General features: G+C 39.4%; 1 protein-coding gene across 5 annotated transcripts in view; it reads left to right on the plus strand.

Moving 5' to 3' along the window:
- Positions 1 to 18,625, plus strand: part of itga11a (integrin, alpha 11a) — a 54,006-nt gene that overhangs the window by 13,288 nt on the left and 22,093 nt on the right. For 4 of the 5 annotated variants that reach the window (XM_007563991.2, XM_016677332.1, XM_016677333.1 and 1 more), the window contains 11 exons: positions 7,010 to 7,122; positions 7,918 to 8,009; positions 8,199 to 8,313; positions 8,427 to 8,554; positions 10,045 to 10,193; positions 10,273 to 10,417; positions 11,275 to 11,440; positions 11,855 to 11,925; positions 14,519 to 14,663; positions 15,727 to 15,875; positions 18,122 to 18,265. In XM_007563991.2, coding sequence (XP_007564053.1) covers positions 7,010 to 7,122; positions 7,918 to 8,009; positions 8,199 to 8,313; positions 8,427 to 8,554; positions 10,045 to 10,193; positions 10,273 to 10,417; positions 11,275 to 11,440; positions 11,855 to 11,925; positions 14,519 to 14,663; positions 15,727 to 15,875; positions 18,122 to 18,265 — 1,417 coding nt within the window. Of the gene's footprint in view, positions 1 to 7,009; positions 7,123 to 7,917; positions 8,010 to 8,198; positions 8,314 to 8,426; positions 8,555 to 10,044; positions 10,194 to 10,272; positions 10,418 to 11,274; positions 11,441 to 11,854; positions 11,926 to 14,518; positions 14,664 to 15,726; positions 15,876 to 18,121; positions 18,266 to 18,625 lie in introns of those variants that run through there. The other variant, XM_016677335.1, reaches the window with a different exon arrangement.

Consider the following 18,625-nt stretch of genomic DNA (forward strand, 5'->3'; position numbering starts at 1 on the left):
GCCGTACGGACCGACAGCTGCACGATCGCTCATGCAAGACAGTGTTTGTTTGCTCATCTGAGGGCGACGGTTCTCAGCTGGAGAACACCCTTCACCCCCCCCCTTCCAAAAAAAAAAGTATATTTTCATATAAAGAGACTGAATCCTTTGATAAAAGAAAACCCAGAAGCGATGGTGAAACGCCAACACCTTTTGGCACGAGTGGTAATGATGTATAAACAACCCTTAAAGTAAATTCATCTTTTATGGCAGCAGCAGAATCCCAGACTGGGTGTTTCAGAAAAATCTAACCTTTTTTTTGCCAGGGAAAAATTCCATAGTAAGACAGAAATGTTAACACAATTACCAGTGGGGAAAAGATTGATATCCACAACTCCATAATCTTATAATACTTAATAGTAAAATTAATTTAAAAATAAATCTAATTTCGTAAGTTGAAATTTTTCTGCTATATAAACAGAGACATGAAATGTGAATTTTGTTTCCGATGTTTAAGGTAAAGTTATTGTACTGTAATGAAACGTGATATAAAGATTCCATCAAAACTCAATGCATTGACATAAAAACTAATAGACTGAGCAACAAATTTAATACCAAAACATGTTAGCTTCTAACAAATCTGTACATTAAGGGCTCATTTAAAGATCTTCTCCAGATTAGAGTTGAAAAACCAAGACTTGAATTGGATCAAATATCTGATTTTAAGTCCTGCAGCTGGCTGAGTGACAGCCGTCGCATTATCTTACAGGTTATGCAGTTGTTTTTTTTTTATTAATTTAGCGCCTGACTAGCCATAAATCATCCCATCGTCACATCCTCACCCTTTTAACGTTCCAAACTCAGTTTTGCATGTGAAGTTGCTCCCACATCAACCGAGCTTTGAGATAAATCACAATTACTACTATTAACGACGTTGGCAGAGAGTGTCTATGCTAAACAGTTTTACACTCGACTTTTCCAGAGCTGTTGGCGTCCTGAAAACACTCGTGTTTTTAGATACAAGCAGATTCCCAGCTGGGAATTCGGCTCTGTTGTAATGGTTTATCACGACTCGAACCCAAAGAAAGGCTGACAGGCTGTTGAGTTCAAAGATGTCTTTGATGGCGGGAAAGTAGAGTTAGAATTTTCATCAATTTCTCTGAAATAGGAAATTATTTTCCAGGCAAAGGCAGTCGTTGGCATTTTATTTTTCATAGCAGATCAAAATTTAGCTGAAACTTAATCAAATTGTTTACATCAAAAAGTTGTCACTTTAAAGGTTCACGACTGCGCATGGCTATGAAGATGAAGGAACTGTAGTCATCAATGAGCCGTTCCCTACATGTCTACACTAAACTTTAGTCTTTTAAGCACTTTGCCAATGCAGACTCTCTCCTCTGAGAGCTGAGAATAGGCCTCCAGATAAGCTGATGGGAAACTTAAACCTGCATATTTAAGCTGTGCGCCACAGAAGCCTCCCACTCAGTATCCCACTGTTTATTTTTCTACAGTCGTACTCAGCTGAGACCTGACCTCTGCTCATTAGCTGCACATCACTGAGAACTGCAGGGAGTCTATGAAGTCGATTGCCGCTGGTCTCAGATTGTGTCTCCTTTATTTGAACTTGTTTGCTGGACAGGACTACGATTTTTTATTTTATTTTTTCTTCCTTACGCCATCTTAACAAAGGTTTTAAAAAACTCTGCTTTCACCATGCATTTCTGAATGCCTTTGGAGTGGAGCTGAAGAAAAACAAAAGGCCAAATGGGATTATGTAAGGATTATGTAAGGATTATTTGTAAAAGTGGACTTCGTCTGTGCACTTGCTCTGGCACTTTCACAAAACACTTTCTTGGATATATTTTCATTCCTGATTTGAAATTAAAAAAAGCATCATCTATGTTCATGAGTTGAAAGCTCCTTATGTGATCTTTCTGACTCAGTAGTAAATGCTTGCAATCTTCAGAAAGATGTCATGATTCTCTGACTACAGCATTTCATTATGGGGTCATACATAGGCTGCAGGGTGGTACTGTACTCACCACACGCTTTTTGACGTTGCATTCCAGCACGTTTTCCCACCGAACGTGATTTTCATTAACCTTCTGTTTTTCTCTCATTGTGCGACTTTTCACTGTCTGGTCCAAAACAGAGCTCTTTGGGTAAATACAGCATGGTGATGACAGTGTCCTTTTTCTACTGCAACACTATCAATCTTTAAATTTAGTTCACCCAGGCAGACCTCAGTGGAAAACCTCTTAGTAAATCCCTTTTTTTTTTCTTTTTTTTTTTTAGGATATTGTAGTTGTATTTTCTGTTTTGGAACACGAACGGTTCAATATATTCCACCATTTTAAATCCTTAAGACGGGATTTAGCAATTGTTTACCCTCTCCAACTCCATGGTAATGGCTAAAATCTAAATCAACTTGTCATTTAATCCATGCATTTAAAACTTTTTATAGGGATTAGCTCATTTTATTAATAACAAAGTGGTGGGTGAAATAAACGTGGAGGATGCTGTAAATCCCAGGTTCAAGAAATGTTTTCTAACTCTATAATGCCAAATCCGTTAAATTATTGAAATGAGTTTTAAGGTTTGGAAATAAGAGACATAAACTAGAGATAATTTTTAGGCATGTATAGAAAAAAGAGGACGAAAGCACAACTCTATAAGTACAGACGGGAGCACATTTTAGGATGCAAGATGATTGGGAATATAGTGTTATTGAACTGATGTCTGTGTAGGAAAAGTTGTGAATTAATAACAAGCGACGGTTGCAGGAGTAATACAAGCAGCTTTATAAGTTTAAACGGACGCATCAGACTGAGCTGTCTTCCTGATCTCAGATCATCCTTAGTGGTGCCATCTGTGAAGATTTTCCTCTGTGTTTCATGGAAACGGTTTGAAAAATTTCCCCAGATATGTATGTGTATCATACATATCTGGGGAATATTTTGCTGATTGTGCCAAAAATACTTGATACGGTCAATAAGGCTCTTTTAGTGGGACCCATACATATACGTGCCAGTCGTATTCATCAATTGGAAAAACTGGTGCAATGCTTTTTTTCAATGGCTGCTCTTCTGATGTGCCTGTAATTATATGACCAGAAATGTTTATCCTTAGGAAAAAAAACAGCTGAAGGTCTCTTTGGTGACAACAGTTTACAGTAACCAGTATTTGCCTTTAACTGCATCATGAGTCTTATTTTCCCACATTGCTCTTGGGCATTCTGGACAAACAAAATAAATGTCTTTAAAAAAAAGAATAACGTCCCCATTACAATTCACTTGATTTATAAGACAGTGTTAGCAAAAAAAAAAAGCCCACTTATCTTGTTAATGTAGATGGATGGAATGTTATGGGAGAGCGTGACATCAGGCAGAAGCTCTTGTTTGGAGCAGGGATGTGGTTTCACAGCGTATACATCTCCTCTCCAAGTCTGAAAAACATTACCACATTAATGGCAGCTTGGGTTTGGGCATGGCACTTCCTCAAACCCTAAAAATCCTGTGTTCCCTGGTAACCACGGTTTGAAATGCTCGTGCATTTACTTTGGGTCAGGCTACGTGTTGGATGGCCATTTTTGCCGTTTTGATAAAATCTTAATTGCGTCCACAAAATGATCCGATTTAACTAAACGGCAGCAATCCCCCTGCTTTTCCTCCCCCCTCTCTCCACTGAGGTTGATCTGTCCCGAACTGAACCGAAGACACATAAGGGACACCAACGAGTGCGGTAATAATCATGATATTAATAGCAATGAAAATATGAGCACCGTTGGATCCATAATCGTGAGATGATTTCCAGATTCAGAGAGACTTTAAAAATTGGCCACATGAACAATAACACTCAGCCTTGCTCCCATATGAGTCACTCTTTGATGTCCAGTGATGGACGGTTTGAACATTTCGCCTTTTGTTGTTGCTGCAATATGTTAGATCATAACCAGTAAAAAAAAAAAAAGAAAAAAGAAAAAATTATCCACTAAAGAGTCTGCTTCTGTAACTGTTTGAAGAGAAAGACCGTCCAAATGCAACAGCCTGTAATAGTTCTCAGTCATTCTTTCCATGGCGGTCTTTCTCAGGCAATCACCGGGTCTTTACAGAAAAAGGCCTGCAAACCAGAAATCCGAGCCAGATACCACCTTACTCTCTTTTATCCTATTAGATAATCAAGAGGATTTGTTAGCTACAATAAAACATTTTTAGAGGAGCGAGAGGCCTCAGATTTTTGCAGATGTTTTCAGCAGTTGGAACTGCAAAAATGGAGTGGAATAATCTGCTAATGCATAGGAAAATCCGCCGCTCAAAACTCTCATTACGCACAGGGGTCCTTATCCAGTGTCCTACACTTTGCTGCAGCCTAAACAGAACACTCAGGTTTCCAGTGAATACATTAAGGAACGTTCACCGTTCCCTGCGTGATCCGGTCGAGCTCCTCTCCAGAGTATTTCAGGTTGTAAAAATGCATCTCGCATGGAAAATGTCCCACTGTGAAGTGCCTCGGCGCTGGGGCCCCTGCTGAGAAACCTCAGACCAGCTTCTTTAAACATTCTTTGATGTCTATGTGACAAAACGGCTACACAGTAGCACACTGCAAATGTCTTAAAACCTTTAGGTAGCGATGTGGGATGATCTAAACTTAGATTTAGTTGCAATTTACAGCAACAGTTTAGCATTTCTTGTCTTACACGCCGTATCCTTTTGGGCTTTTGTTGCCTGTTCATTGTGTTAACCGTTGGTTTGACTTGAACTCAAAACTGTACAATATACAAAAGTTTTATCCTTTTATTGTTTGCTTTTGCCTTCACAGTGCTGAATTTAACCACATTTCCCTATCTGTACACACTTTTTCTAAAAATTGAATGAGTTTGATCTGCAGATCTGACAGTAGTTGTTAGACTTTGACCTCATCAAAGTCTGGCTGTGGTCTGCTTTTCCCATAAGGTGGTGTCAAATGTCTATCCTTTACAGTGCCACTGAACTCAAAGTTATTCCATGTCTGCTACATTCCCTCCGATTTTTACTTCAAACAATGTCTGTGTTAAAAACGTACCTGATCTGTGTCAAATACGTGATACATTTATGAAAACCGAGTGCGATGTAATATTTCAAGAAATATTAGCACATAATGACAGAAATAGAATTGAAAACATCTGAACATGCAAGGATCATAATCCTGTTGTGCAATAGCATTATTTGCAAATGAGCTGTAAGCTTAATGAGTTAGTTATAACATCAAAAGATGTGAAACCCTCAGAACTTCAGCAGTCTAACCTAAGGCGACTGTCGGTACTGAAAAAAGTAAGTGAAACACAATTTTAGTTAGGAACAAAGAAATCTTTTGTTTTTAAAAGCATTTGGTCTCCATGCCCTAAATTTGCTCTGAAGTTGACTCATGTTCATTGTAACATCAGGTCAGTTAGTCTTTATAGGAGACATTCATGAGAGCACCCTGACCTCACACAACGCTGCCGAGTCCAGTCAGAGGCTGACTCTCGACAAGAAGTGTTTTCATGTGCAAACACATGAAACGGTCCGAAGAGAATGTCCAGCTCTTAGGACCGCTCACTGAGGACTTCAGACATCTGCGGCGGGCGGGCTTGGTGGTCTGTGGTGGCAAAATTCCTCTGATTTCATTTATTGATCTAAGAGCCTGAGGCTACGTGTTATTTTCTCAGACATTCCAGTGTCTCGTCACAACACTGGCTGGAAGTTCAGGTAGCTTACAAAAAACGAACAAGCAGATGCACAATTACCACTGAACAGACATAACATCATAGGTACGTATAGGCGATCACATCTTCATTATGACACCAGTTAGTATTAGAATATATTACACAACTAATTAACTTTTAACCGTCAAGGTTTATGTGAAAAAAAGCAGGAAAGACGGGGAAGATTAAGAATTTTAGTAAAGTTGATCAAGGCTAAATTGTGATAGCTCAGGTCTAAAGATCTCCAGAAAAACGGTAGGTCTGATGGGGTGTTCCTGGTCAATATGCATCAAAAGCAGTGAACCGGTGACAGGGTCATGGGCAGCTAAGGGTCATTGATTCATGTGGTTGTCTCATGAGAGGTTGTCTCATGTGGTCAGATGTTAATTTGACATGCACCATCTCCCAGTGGCTTCCACTAAGGTATACAAAACAAAAAGTTTGGTTTGAGGAGCGAAACAATCAGCTCGAAGTTTTGAGTTTAGCTCTGAATTCTCTCTCAAATTGTCTCTTTGCCAGACAAACATGTCCGACTCAAAGGAACATGTTTTGACTTGTAAGGAGAGTCCATGTCTTGAACGATCAGGGCTGCTTAGGCAGCAAAAGATGACTTCTATACTGTCATAATGTGATGCCTGATCTGTGTATATTCAGTCATTTCGTATAAAACCACTTACATCTGTTGCCAAAACACTTTTTAAGTGCAGACGGAAATATTTCGTAGACATTCATGCTAACCAGAGAAAAATGACTTACCACAGAGGATCATATGATTTCATTCTCATCTGTCTAGATTTATTTGAGGAATAATAAAGACAGAAATCTTAGTTTTATAAAAATGTTCTTGACTACTGTGGGAAAAAATGGTAAAGCACTCTCTCTCTCTCATGTGCAGACAGACATGCCTGTCTAACACACATATCTTCCTAATGTTCTTTATCGGATTTTTCAAAGAAGTTCATTTTGTTTAGATAAGTAGAAACTACTGGCTGCACTAAGTGGCTTCTGGGTGTGACTGTGAACGAGTTCTTCAATATGAGACTTTTGGTGGCCAGAGTAAATAAACACAGTCACTTCCTTAGAAAAAGAGAGGTTTAAAATCTTCAGTCGACCCAGGTGCTTAGTGTGGGTCATTGAATTTAATAGTTGGTCATATTCCCTCAGAGAGCTGGTTATGGTTCAGACATTGTGCTCAGTGAAAGAGAGAACGAGAGAAGTTGTGTACTGTTTACGAACTCTAAGGAGCACCTGAAGGCTTTTTGCAGTGCAGTCGCACATTTCTAACGTATGAATTCTCTGTGTTTCCAGGTTATTAGTGGGTGCGCCGTATGAAATGACTGGTTCTTACCAAACAGGGGATGTATATAAATGCGCACTGAGCAAGAGAACCAATGGCAACAGCTGCTCAAAGCTCAATTTAGGTAAAGTATAGCAGCTCATCACCAGAGTTTCACATGATAGACTACATGTCTTAATTGCAAACAAATGAAAGCATTCTGAACTGTCTTTAAAGCCAAGATATACTAGAATTTAGCCTTCTGTTATTTAGCAAAACCCTCTGTTTTCTGACTTTGAACTGGAGTAAAATTAAGATGGGTTTAGTGTCTTAACCAAATCCAAGTTTAGAGGAAATGTAGCCACCAGCACCAGTTCTTGGGTCATATTCATCCACTAAAGCACAGTTGATACATTTTCATTTACCTTCTAAAGAATAAAAATTGCATCACATAACTTTTATAAAAATAAATATTTTTCACATATTTGTTGAAAATGTCAGTATGATGTGACAGTATAGTATGAGGCAGATAATCAGTGCAAAATTCAAGCTCCCCTGCTGTCTCCCAGTGCTCCACACATGAATGGTATGTGTGATTCTAGTCATAGTAAACTCTGTGAAACAGGAGTCTGGGTGCTATGCCAGTCATTCCACTTTTTAATGGTTCATGTACACTTCCATGTGTGCATTTCACCACACTGCAGCTTTTACTGCATGCCCTCTTCATACGAGTTGCACATGTGATGTCGATTGGATAATCTCTCGCAGTTTAGTGGCGTAAACGTTGAGATCTGAAGATGCAGACACTGCTCTGCCTGGCCAGACAGCAGTAACAAACCGCAGTCCCACATGGTGGAGCCTCTGTTTGTTCTCTGTAGGACTGTGCATGCATGAATCTGTGCACCTCAGATCCTCTCAGTCAAATTCCTTTTCCTTCAAGGAAAGATATCGCTGACCAACGTGTCAGAACGAAAGGACAAGATGAGGCTGGGAATGACGCTCGTGTCTAACCCTAAAGACAGCAGCTTCGTGGTGAGTGGGACTGTAAACGAAGCCATGCTTCCTTGAAACATATTTATTGAAATGGGAGTTGACAAAAAGAAAAAGAAAAAAGGCCAACCCCACAAGATTGTCTTTTGATTATACGATTACACTGCTGAGTTTCTTCTTACAGAATGCATTTAGTTGTTGCTTACATAAACACTTTCTTTTACATTTCAGGCTTGCGGGCCGTTATGGTCGTATGAGTGTGGCAGCTCCTACTACAGCACTGGACTGTGCTCCAAAGTCAATGCAAGCTTCAAGTTTTCCAGGACGATTATCCCTGCCTTTCAGAGTAAGCTTTAAAATATATTTCGTGCTTGACAAAGATCCACCGATGGCTCTAAATCACAGCAGGGGGATTATATTTGCACACATGAACATATGTTTCTTTTTTTTTATGTTCAGGATGTGAAACCTTTATGGACATAGTGATTGTTCTTGATGGCTCCAACTCCATCTATCCCTGGTATGAAGTGCAGGATTTTCTCATTAACATTCTCCAGAAGTTCCACGTCGGACCAGGTCAAATTCAGGTGGGCATAATGAGAAAACAACATTAGAGTGCAGATGCTATAGAAGAGGAAACCCAGAGTGAATTAAATCAAATCTCTGTGTTTTAAAACCTCAGATGTTGCGAAAAAGTATTTACCAGATTTAAACAGTTTTTGATTTTTTTTTTTTTAGATCACTTTTGTTAATACTTTTGTCAGATCATTTCAAGATCTGGCAAAAGTAAGCTGAGTTTCTGAAAACGCAGCTTTCAAACAAAGGATACAATTATTAAGGGATAAAAAGCTATCCAAACCAACCTGGCCCTTGAGAACGAGTAATTGCCTCGTAGACCTCAGAACAGATTTTGCCACTTTTGCGGCATCAAGTTTAGACGATCATTACTGGCGCTGTGTCCTTTACGTCATTGAGGAGCAGTTCTCACAGGAACCCCTTTTTTTGTACAGTTTAGGATTTAAAGCTCTAATATGGCAAATGAATGACTTCACAATTGGAATTAAGTGCAGAAATATGCCACTCTAAGACCTGTTTTCTGGTTTCATGAGTAATTCAAATGTGGATTTGCTGGTGTGTTTGCTCACAAGCGCATTGCCAAACATTTTCCTTTAAGATTTCCTACAAGAAACCAGAATTCGTGGTTTCATCAACTGCAGCAAGTTGCCTCTGTCCTGACGCAGCACAGCAGCTCCAGACTCTACCACACCAACACCACGTTTGACTGAAGGAGTCATGTTTATTGTTCTGAAGGACCGGGTTTGGTTTTACACCAGATGTAATGTACGCCTTGCAAATGTCCCCCTGTTGTCTTGACGTTCCGCAGAATATTTTCCCAAAAGTCTTGATGCTTTTTGGAAAAATGTGAGACGGATGTTTGTGTTTCTTGTTGCTCAGCAGTGTGTTTCGTCTCGGAGCCGTCACTCTGATGACTTTCTGTGACCTGTAAGATTATAATCTTACTGCGACATCCTGGATCAGTCTTTAATCCACTCTTGATGTGCTCTATGTTTTTGGATTTTTTATGTTTTTTTCCACAGTGCTCATCACTGTGGTTTTTGTTGGTGTCCCAAAACCTTACGAATGGCTTTGTAACCCTTCTTAGGTTGAGGGATGTTCGACATTTCTAATATATTTTTAGATATTTTCTGGTGAATCAGGTATGGCTTTTTGAGATCTTTTAGTCTAAGTCATTGATTGCAGTAAGCTTTTAGATACTTAATAATTATCTAGTGACTTGAATGAAGTTTTTTGAAAAATGTGGTAAATCACAATTAAATCATGAAGGATGAGGCATTAACTTTTTTGGTTTGGATATTTTTTTTCCTCTAAATGTTTTAATTTTAAACGCTGATGCATTTTTTTAATTATGAAAACAACAATTTATCTTAATCTGATTTTAAAATTTTTGAGGCTAATCCCATATTAGTTTGAAGAAAAGCAAAAACTGATCTTATTTTGAGGTATGTCAACCAGACTGAGCCTTCCTCCATATTTACTCAATGCATATTTTATCCAGGTTGGAGTTGTCCAGTATGGCGAGAAGGTGGTTCACGAATTTAAACTCAGTGACTACAAATCAGTGGAGGAGGTGGTAAAAAGGGCACGCAGCATCGATCAGCGCGGTGGAGAGGAGACCAACACGGCTCTCGGCATCAGCACAGCGCGGTACAGCACCTCTCCGCACATCAATCTTTTTAGCTAGCTCTTTTTGTGTGACTGAAACCAAACATTTATCTTCTCGCAGCTCACAAGCCTTCAAGCAAGGAGGTCGACGTGGCGCTAAGAAGGTAATGATTGTCATCACTGACGGAGAGTCACACGACAGCCCAGATCTCCAGCAGGCCATCGAAGACAGCGAGAAGGATGGCATCACTCGCTATGCCATTGCTGTGAGTCTGCTACAGCAATTATTTGCATGTTTTATTTGGCATGCACCATTTTCTTGGCTAAGATCACTCGCAATACCATTCAAAACCCTCTCCAAATCCCAAGCAATAATCGTATGGAAATACAGTTGAAAGATGTAAATGATCCTTCCCAGACCACATTGCTCAGTGGCTTGTGCCAGTGCTGGTGGGGCAAATTTTTTTTTTTACTGCGGCTTAGCGTTCTGTCACTGTCTGAGCAAAAAACAATAAAATCAATTGGCTGAATATCTGCTGGAAACAGTGACATTAGCTGGCACTTGCATAGGTGACCCATTTGAACTACTACAAACTCTGTGTGGTTAACAGTGTACCGCAGCAAAAAGTGTTTCTTCTGGAGTTAGAGCTTATGATTGACGCTACCTCCGGCTTATCCATGTGTACTTTAACTACGTCTTAAATCTTTTTTTGTATTCTTTTTTCTTTTCTTACACATTTCTATGCTTTCCAAGTTTTGCTATATCATTGCTTAACCCTCCCGTGATCTCAGCAGAACGCTCAGAAGAAGCGTGGCCAATGTCATGATAGGAGGAGTAGTTCCGTCAGACCGTCAATTCCCAAAACTACACAAAAAAATAAAAAAATCGTGTGGCCTAAATGACCCCGTCTCATAAGACCACAGGAGGGTTAATAAATAAAAACGTTGGAATTTGTGTCGTGTCTTTTCTGTTCTCTCGTTGAGGTCAGATGCAAATCATTTTAGACCCTGTTAAACTCTTTAGGTCAAAGCCATTTTTTATCAACGTCTGTATAAAGAAAAGAAGTCGGAAACCTTGAACGGGCCTCAACCGTGACAGCTTGTCAAATCTTAACCTTCGCAGGTGCTTGGCTACTACAACCGCAGAGGAATAAATCCGGAGACCTTCCTTAATGAAATCAAGTACATCGCCAGCGACCCCGATGACAAGCACTTCTTTAATGTGACAGACGAGGCGGCTCTGAAAGATATCGTTGACGCTCTCGGGGAGCGGATCTTCAGCCTCGAAGGTTGGTAAAAGATTCATTTTAAATGTCGACTTTGAGTTTAAGTTTGCTGCAGGTAATGTCCAAGAAAAAAAAAACTCTAATAAGCAAATAACTTTAAAGAAAAATCCAGAATTAGTGTCTTTTTTAGCTTGTGCAGAATGATAACTGTGTTTAAGTATGCAGCTGACAACAGACGTTTACATTTAATTAGACCGAAAGCTTTCTGATTTAGAGTATTTAGAAAGACCAAAATCACTTCTTCTATTAGCTAAATGTCAGAGGGGGAAAAAAAACTGATTTTTGCGTTTGCGTTAAATTCTGAGCAGGATACTACACAATGTGCTGCTTTTAGAAAGCAATTTTGCTCTGAAGTGACGTTTTCTGTGGCAGCAGTGCTTCAGGACACTTCTTGTTTACACAGTGTTGTTTACACAGGAACCAGTAAGAACGGGACGGCGTTTGGCCTCCAGATGTCTCAGGCAGGTTTTTCCGCACACAACGTGGAGGTGAGTCTGACTGATGCTACCCCGCTGTCTCATGCCATCTGTCAGTGTGTGAAACAACACAAATTTGTCTCCATTTCCGCCGCTTTTTAACCCCCTCCTCACAACGGGTCATTTATCACTTGCGTCCCATGGCCCCAGATGTTAAAGTTCACACTGATTCAAGAGGAACACACACACACGCACACACACGCACAACACACACACACATAGACAGACTTTTTCCACCCCAACTATGCTGTGATGAGAAATAAGACGCTTCGTATCCCCAAGGGAAACATACTGGTAAAGGATTATAACTGGATTGAGACAGTTTTACCGCAGAATGACTCGCTCGTCTTGAAATGTCCTAGAAGTTTTCGCTTGTATTGAAGCATCTCAGAGTGAAGGGCTGCAGGTGTGCTGGCTTTTAGCGCAGGACAGCTGGAAGAAGAAGAAGAAGAAAGATACGCTTCCTCTGCTGTACTGCTTCTTTCATTCCGAATTTCACTCTTCTCCTTCTGGCCATAGACTTAAATCCTAATGCAGCTACTTTGAGTTTATTTCCCACTGGATTTTGTCGAGGGGAAAAAAGACGTATATCCGACTCAGAATATAAAAACTATAGGAGCATTTGCAGCTGGGTGGCAGGAATGGCTGGAAATTGTGTCCGTAAGGCCAGATTCCAGAGATTCTCGACAACACCAGCCCGAGTGTTGAAAGTAGGATAACGTTTTGGAAAGAATGTTTAAAAGAGAAAAACAGTCCTCGGGCCCCAGATGGTTTTACTGAGTGTAATTAGTGTCAACTTTGAATGAGGCTTATGTCATATACTTTGCAGATGTTTCATTGCATCTCCATACAGCCAGCTTTCTCTCACTGCAATTTCCTCCAACTATTCCTGAAAAAATAAGAAGAAGGCTCCAGCTTTGACACAAGTTGTCAGATTGTATTTACGCTAGATTGTCTTTAGAGGACACGCTCTTTGTTCGTTGAGTGAGTTTGAAGCACTTTGTATTTTCACCATCCAAGGTGTATAAAAGTACATAAAACCAACAACCAGATGAACTTCTTACCAAAGTGGGCCATATGTCCATACATGTAACTATGGCAGAAGTAGGTCACTCATTTATGAGGCTGAACCGCTCTGGGATTTCAACCATTGGCCACGGAGAAACCATTTTGGCCGAAGCCGACAACCACACTGGCACAACGTCGCTGTTAAAGAGTGACGTCGTCCGAGTGCGGTGAGCACGCAGTTCCATCCTTCAGGAGGAAATCACAAGTCCTTCCGCACACATGCTGGAAAGTGTGTTGTCGACAATATGGTGTACAACGAAGAAAAAAAAAAAAGAAAAAAAAACTGAAGTCATTATGCACGGGAACCCTGTAATTATCGTGTCAGACATACAAAGTATGGTGAGCCATGGAACATAGAAAATCCTTTTCCCAATTCTCCTGCTGTTTACAGCTAAATGCTGCAAACGCTGCTTTCTTTCCCGTCTTGAAAGTTTAAGATGGGAAATGGACAGATAAAGGCCACTGTGGTTTGGATCACTGCCAGGTTGTTGAGCACATTTTGTGGCTGTAAAATGAGTTAATCAGTCTGCGTGTGATCATAAAGAATCTAAGATTATAAACAAAAACATCGTGACATGAGATATTGGTGAGGTTAGGGGTCTGCTAAAATATATTTTTTTAAAAATTAAATCTAAATATAGACAGCTATGTGTCAATTTCTGTTTAACTAATTTTGCAAATTTTCTTCTGCATTGAAAAGGAAATCAGCAGAGACAGCAGGATGATTCCTGCACTTCTTTCCTGATGGATTTCAAACATTAGGTCATCAAAGTACAAAAATCATTCACAACCTTCTTTCAGCTAACCTGACTAGCAAAGTGGCTAAAACACAAGTCTGTCTAATGGCATTGAAAGCAAGGATGACTAACTATTTTCATATGAACTCTGGAAAAGCAGAAATGATCATTGTTGGCCCTGAAAATCTTATTAACTAATCACATTTCACAGTTTCTGTTGCCATGCATCACCCTGGAATCAAGTGCAGCCAAAAGGAATCACATCATTACCTTCCAACTCTTTTCCTTGATTAAGAAGTAGAAAATAAAACAATGTGTAAAATATAGACATTAACTAGAGTTCAGTATAAAAAAACATACACATTCATAATGATAAATTTAAACAATGTTCATGCTTTCTGCACAGCATTGCTAAACTCAGGATGATGCTGATAAGTTATTTAGTGCATATGACTTCACTTTTTATTTAGCAGTATGTTTCAAAAACTCGCTGCTTGAGCACTAAGAAAAACAAGTATTATTTTTTTCTTTATGTCAACATAAATCTATGAAGCCACTTCATAAGTTTTTGTTCATCCATTTTCAAAACAAGTTGAGTCTCACCACAGTAAATCAGACTCTTGCTGTACTCCAGTTTGGTGGTTAGTGAGTAATACACTGCAGCGTGTTGCTCACTATAGTGTATGTCTAGTCAGTAATACACTAGTGTAATGATGCACAGCAATTAGTAAGCCATTTGACTGTTGCACAGGGATGTTATGCTGTGTGAGTGTAAGCACTTTCCTGGGTTTCACCTTCAGGATGGGATTTTGGTGGGTGCAGTTGGAGCTTACGACTGGAACGGAGCGGTGCTGAAGGAAACGCGACAGGGGAAGGTGATCCCTCCAAAGTCATCCTACACACAGGAGTTTCCTGAAGAGCTCAAAAACCATGGTGCATATTTAGGTAAGGCAAAACAAAAAACAAAAAAAACACTGTAAGCATGTAGGATAAGTAAGATATTTTGTTTACCTTGTAGATTCCTTCAATTCCCCATTAATTCCTGGAGCCTTCGGTTGTGTTTACTTTTTTTTTACTGAGTTATGCTGAAGGGGAAGAGCAGTGATTTAGATCCGCTTCTTCAAGCTGCAGCCCTCCTTCAAAACGTCTATTCGTCTCTCGTTTGCTTCTTGCACATATTTCCTTGTTTCGTTTTAACACCACAGACATTTGCTGTTATTGTGACTCAGTTGTACCTGAATTTGCCACATAGTTTGGCGTTGCTGTTTGATTTCATTCTGCCTGTTTACAGAGTGCCACTTCAAACCAGGCACTTTACAGGACAAACGGGTCATAATCATATCCAATGAACAGAGATCAGTTATTGGTACCAAATCGATTCAATTCACCAAAATACAATTATTCAAAGCTGTTTACATACAGTCCAATTGAATCCAATTATAATATAACATTGTACACTACAGTTGGTCCACTAATGTCATTTGGTAAAATGAATCAATCTCTGGAGTCAAAGCTGATTTCATACTTCCCACATGCCGAGCAAGCAGACAGGATGACTGGTTTATAGCAAGAAGAGGACACAAAGCAAATAAACAAACAAAATATTGGTACATCTTTTGAGAAACTAAGAATGCACAGCATTAATAACAACTATCTCAAAATGTTTAAACAGTAGAACGACAGAGCCGGCTCTGGAAAGCCACACCAGTCTTAACTATAAGGTGTTTTCGTAAGAAAGTGTTCATCTTTCTTTTAAAGATATTTATAATGTTTGCCTTGGCAACAGTAACCAACTTAAGCTTATATAAAATGATACAGAATTTGAAATAGAGAGACGATGGAGGAAACATCGTGGGTTTGATATGAGAAATTAAAAGAGAGAAAGGAAACCTAAAAAAAAAAAACGCATTACAGATTTGCATTCTGGGAGTAAACCATTGTTAAATGATGTGTGTGTGTGCGTGTGTGTGTGTGTGCGTGTGTGTGTGTGACTGTTTTACATCCTCAGGGTATACCGTAACATCTGTGGTGTCATCCAGAAATGGCCGTCTGCTCGTGGCAGGAGCTCCACGATTTAACCACACGGGCAAAGTCATTATCTTCACCCTGAAGAACACGGGGAACCTCACCATCCTGCACTCACTCAAGGGCCACCAGGTACAGCAGCCGTCTCCACTTTACCAACACCAATAAACATAAATGTAAGACATTCAACCGCCAAGATCTAAGAGTAGATTAGTTAGATTTTTATTGAAATTTGATCAGTGTTGACCAGATTCACAATATAAATACAATTAAAAAGAAGCTTGCAGCTGAAAATAAATTCAAACCGAGCCACACAGCATTTAAAACATATTTTTATGAAATCACCAGAGTCAGTCGAATTATTTTTAGGTGGAAGTAAATAATGTTTAAAGATTTTATTGCATTTCATTTCATTTTCTTTTAACATGGGGATTTTCACCCAACCTGCGTACTTATTTTAAATGTAGGCAAAATATAGATTCATATAAATCTTTCTTTCTGGACATTTCATTAGAAGCTATATTGTCTATAGTTTACTCGGTATGTATAGAAATAATGTTCAAATCATTTATATATAAAACTGCAGATTTTCCTTTCATGTGTCCAGTGCAAGTTACATAAATACAAATAAAATGTAAGTTTGAAATTGGAGCTCAATAAAATGTCTGTGATCCACTGCAGCAGTCCAAACTACAAAGGCATATTGAACTGCGTTATGATACAAGTTTCAATTAGTTTTGGGACTCCCAGAGAGCTGCAGATGGTACCTTGAAGTTGAATATCAGTGTCTGCAGAAAGCCAAGTTCAAATCCAGCATTGTGAATCTGGCTGTTTTTTTGTGTCACACCTGGCAGCTCTTCACAGCCTGCGAGCCTGGAATGATCTCGCTTCAGCGTACATTGTAACATGTCAACAACAAGTTATCCAGAGCAGCAGATGTTGTTTTTTTTTTGTTTTTTTGTTTTGTTTTGTGTTTTTTTTTTTTTGACTGAACTATTCCTTGAACTTACAGCTCTGGAGCAAATAACTCTTTTTGTATCATTTTATAGCCAGATGTTTCAAATCTGTTTCAAAAGAACTAGATGATGTTCCCTTTACTCAAGCATCTGATTCTGACTCTATAAAACTTTAAAAGCTCCAAAACCATCAGGATCCACGGCTCTCTGCGACTCATCATATGCCGCCTCTTGCTTTCAACATTCAAGTTCAATAAACACTCAAGCCCATCAGTAAATCATTAAACTAATAAGGTGGATTTCATTGTTTAGCGTTATAAAAAATATAGTGCCGTGCAGAAGTATTTAAACCCTTTAAAAATATTCTTATCTTGTCATTTTGCTTCATTTTACTTTGCCTTAATTATTATTTTGGGTGATAACCAAAACAAACCAAAAACCAAAACAAACCAAAACAAAGTAGTCCACAATTAAAGGTTGATTTAAAAAAAATGAAAGACGAGAATCATCTTAAAGACTAAAAGACAGACAGAAAGTTTTAAGCAAAGTTACAATACGACAAGCTTTCAATGTCCAAAAAATGGGGCGGAAAAAAAGTATTACAGAACTGCAAATTTACCAAGACATGTCCGTCCAGCTAAACAGAGAGAGCTCTGGTCAGAGAAGCAGCAAAGAGACACAATTAAACTCTGGAGTTGCTATAAAGATTCACCGCTTAGCTATAACTATTTATTGACAGGAAAACAAGCAGTTGTTGCTCCTTAAATCTTGATTTTATGGAAGAGTGGTAATAAGAAGGTCGTTGTTGGGAAAAAAAAAAAGTGAGACATCTGTTTGGAAATTAACCACAGCCTGATTGGGCAGAAGACAAAAAAGTGGAAAAATGGAGGGAGGCTAGTACTGAACCTTGTGGCCGACTTGGAAAACGGTAAATCCGGAGGAAAAACTAACACAGCATATGACCCCGAGAGCAAAATATAGCGGTGGCAGCATTATTCTGTGAGAATGTTTTTTCTTCAATGTGGGACATGGAAGCTGAGCTGGTGGAAAGATGGATGAAGTTTAACATCTTAGAAGTAAACCTTTGAGAGGCTGCAAACATACAGCCAGAGCTAATCAGATCAAATCATATATGCCTCTATAATTTGGTCCTACAAAGTTTTCACTTACAGGTGCTGAGTAATAAAAGCATAGCATAAAGTAAAATGTTATTTGAATTCATAAAAATGCCTCTTTCCCCTTCCATTTTATAATTAAGTGCTTCGTTGTGTTGGTCTCTAACATGAAATCCAAAAAGTGTGTAGAAAATTTAGCTGTCATAGGGCAGAATGTGAAAAAAAAACAAAAAACATTGCTTCAAATGTAAATGTGCAATTAAAATAAGACGCTTGACTTATAATCGCATGTGGGTTTCTGCTTCAGATCGGCTCCTACTACGGCAGTGAGATTGCGCCCGTGGACATCGATGGAGACGGCATCACCGACAACCTGTTGGTGGCAGCCCCCATGTTCTTCAGTGCAGGCATGGAAAAAGGGAAGGTCTACATCTACAGAGTCACCGAGACGGTGGGTATCGACTCCTTAAATGCACAGGACACCGGACCGTTTTAATTAAGTTTCGGCGAAACAGCTCGACATCGCAAAAGTGGGTCAGCACCTGCTCTAAACCAGACGTCCCCAGCTTTATTGAAACCACACCTGTTGGCACAATCAAGGTTCGACACATGACCTCCTCCTGATCGAATGGGAAAACCTCTTTGTGCCAGCGTGCAGACTTTATAGGATGTGGAGAGTGAACTCAGGAGGAAAGTATTCTGCCCCTTCCGAGCCCGGGCTCAAGCACACCATTTTGGACGCGAGAAGCGTCTTCAGAAAGAAAAATGTTCCCAGTGCTCCAGGTCTGTCTCGCTTGTTGGGAAAATGAAC

The sequence above is a fragment of the Poecilia formosa genome, unplaced genomic scaffold (assembly GCF_000485575.1).
Source record: "Poecilia formosa unplaced genomic scaffold, Poecilia_formosa-5.1.2 Scaffold153, whole genome shotgun sequence".
Classification (NCBI taxonomy): Eukaryota; Metazoa; Chordata; class Actinopteri; order Cyprinodontiformes; family Poeciliidae; genus Poecilia; species Poecilia formosa.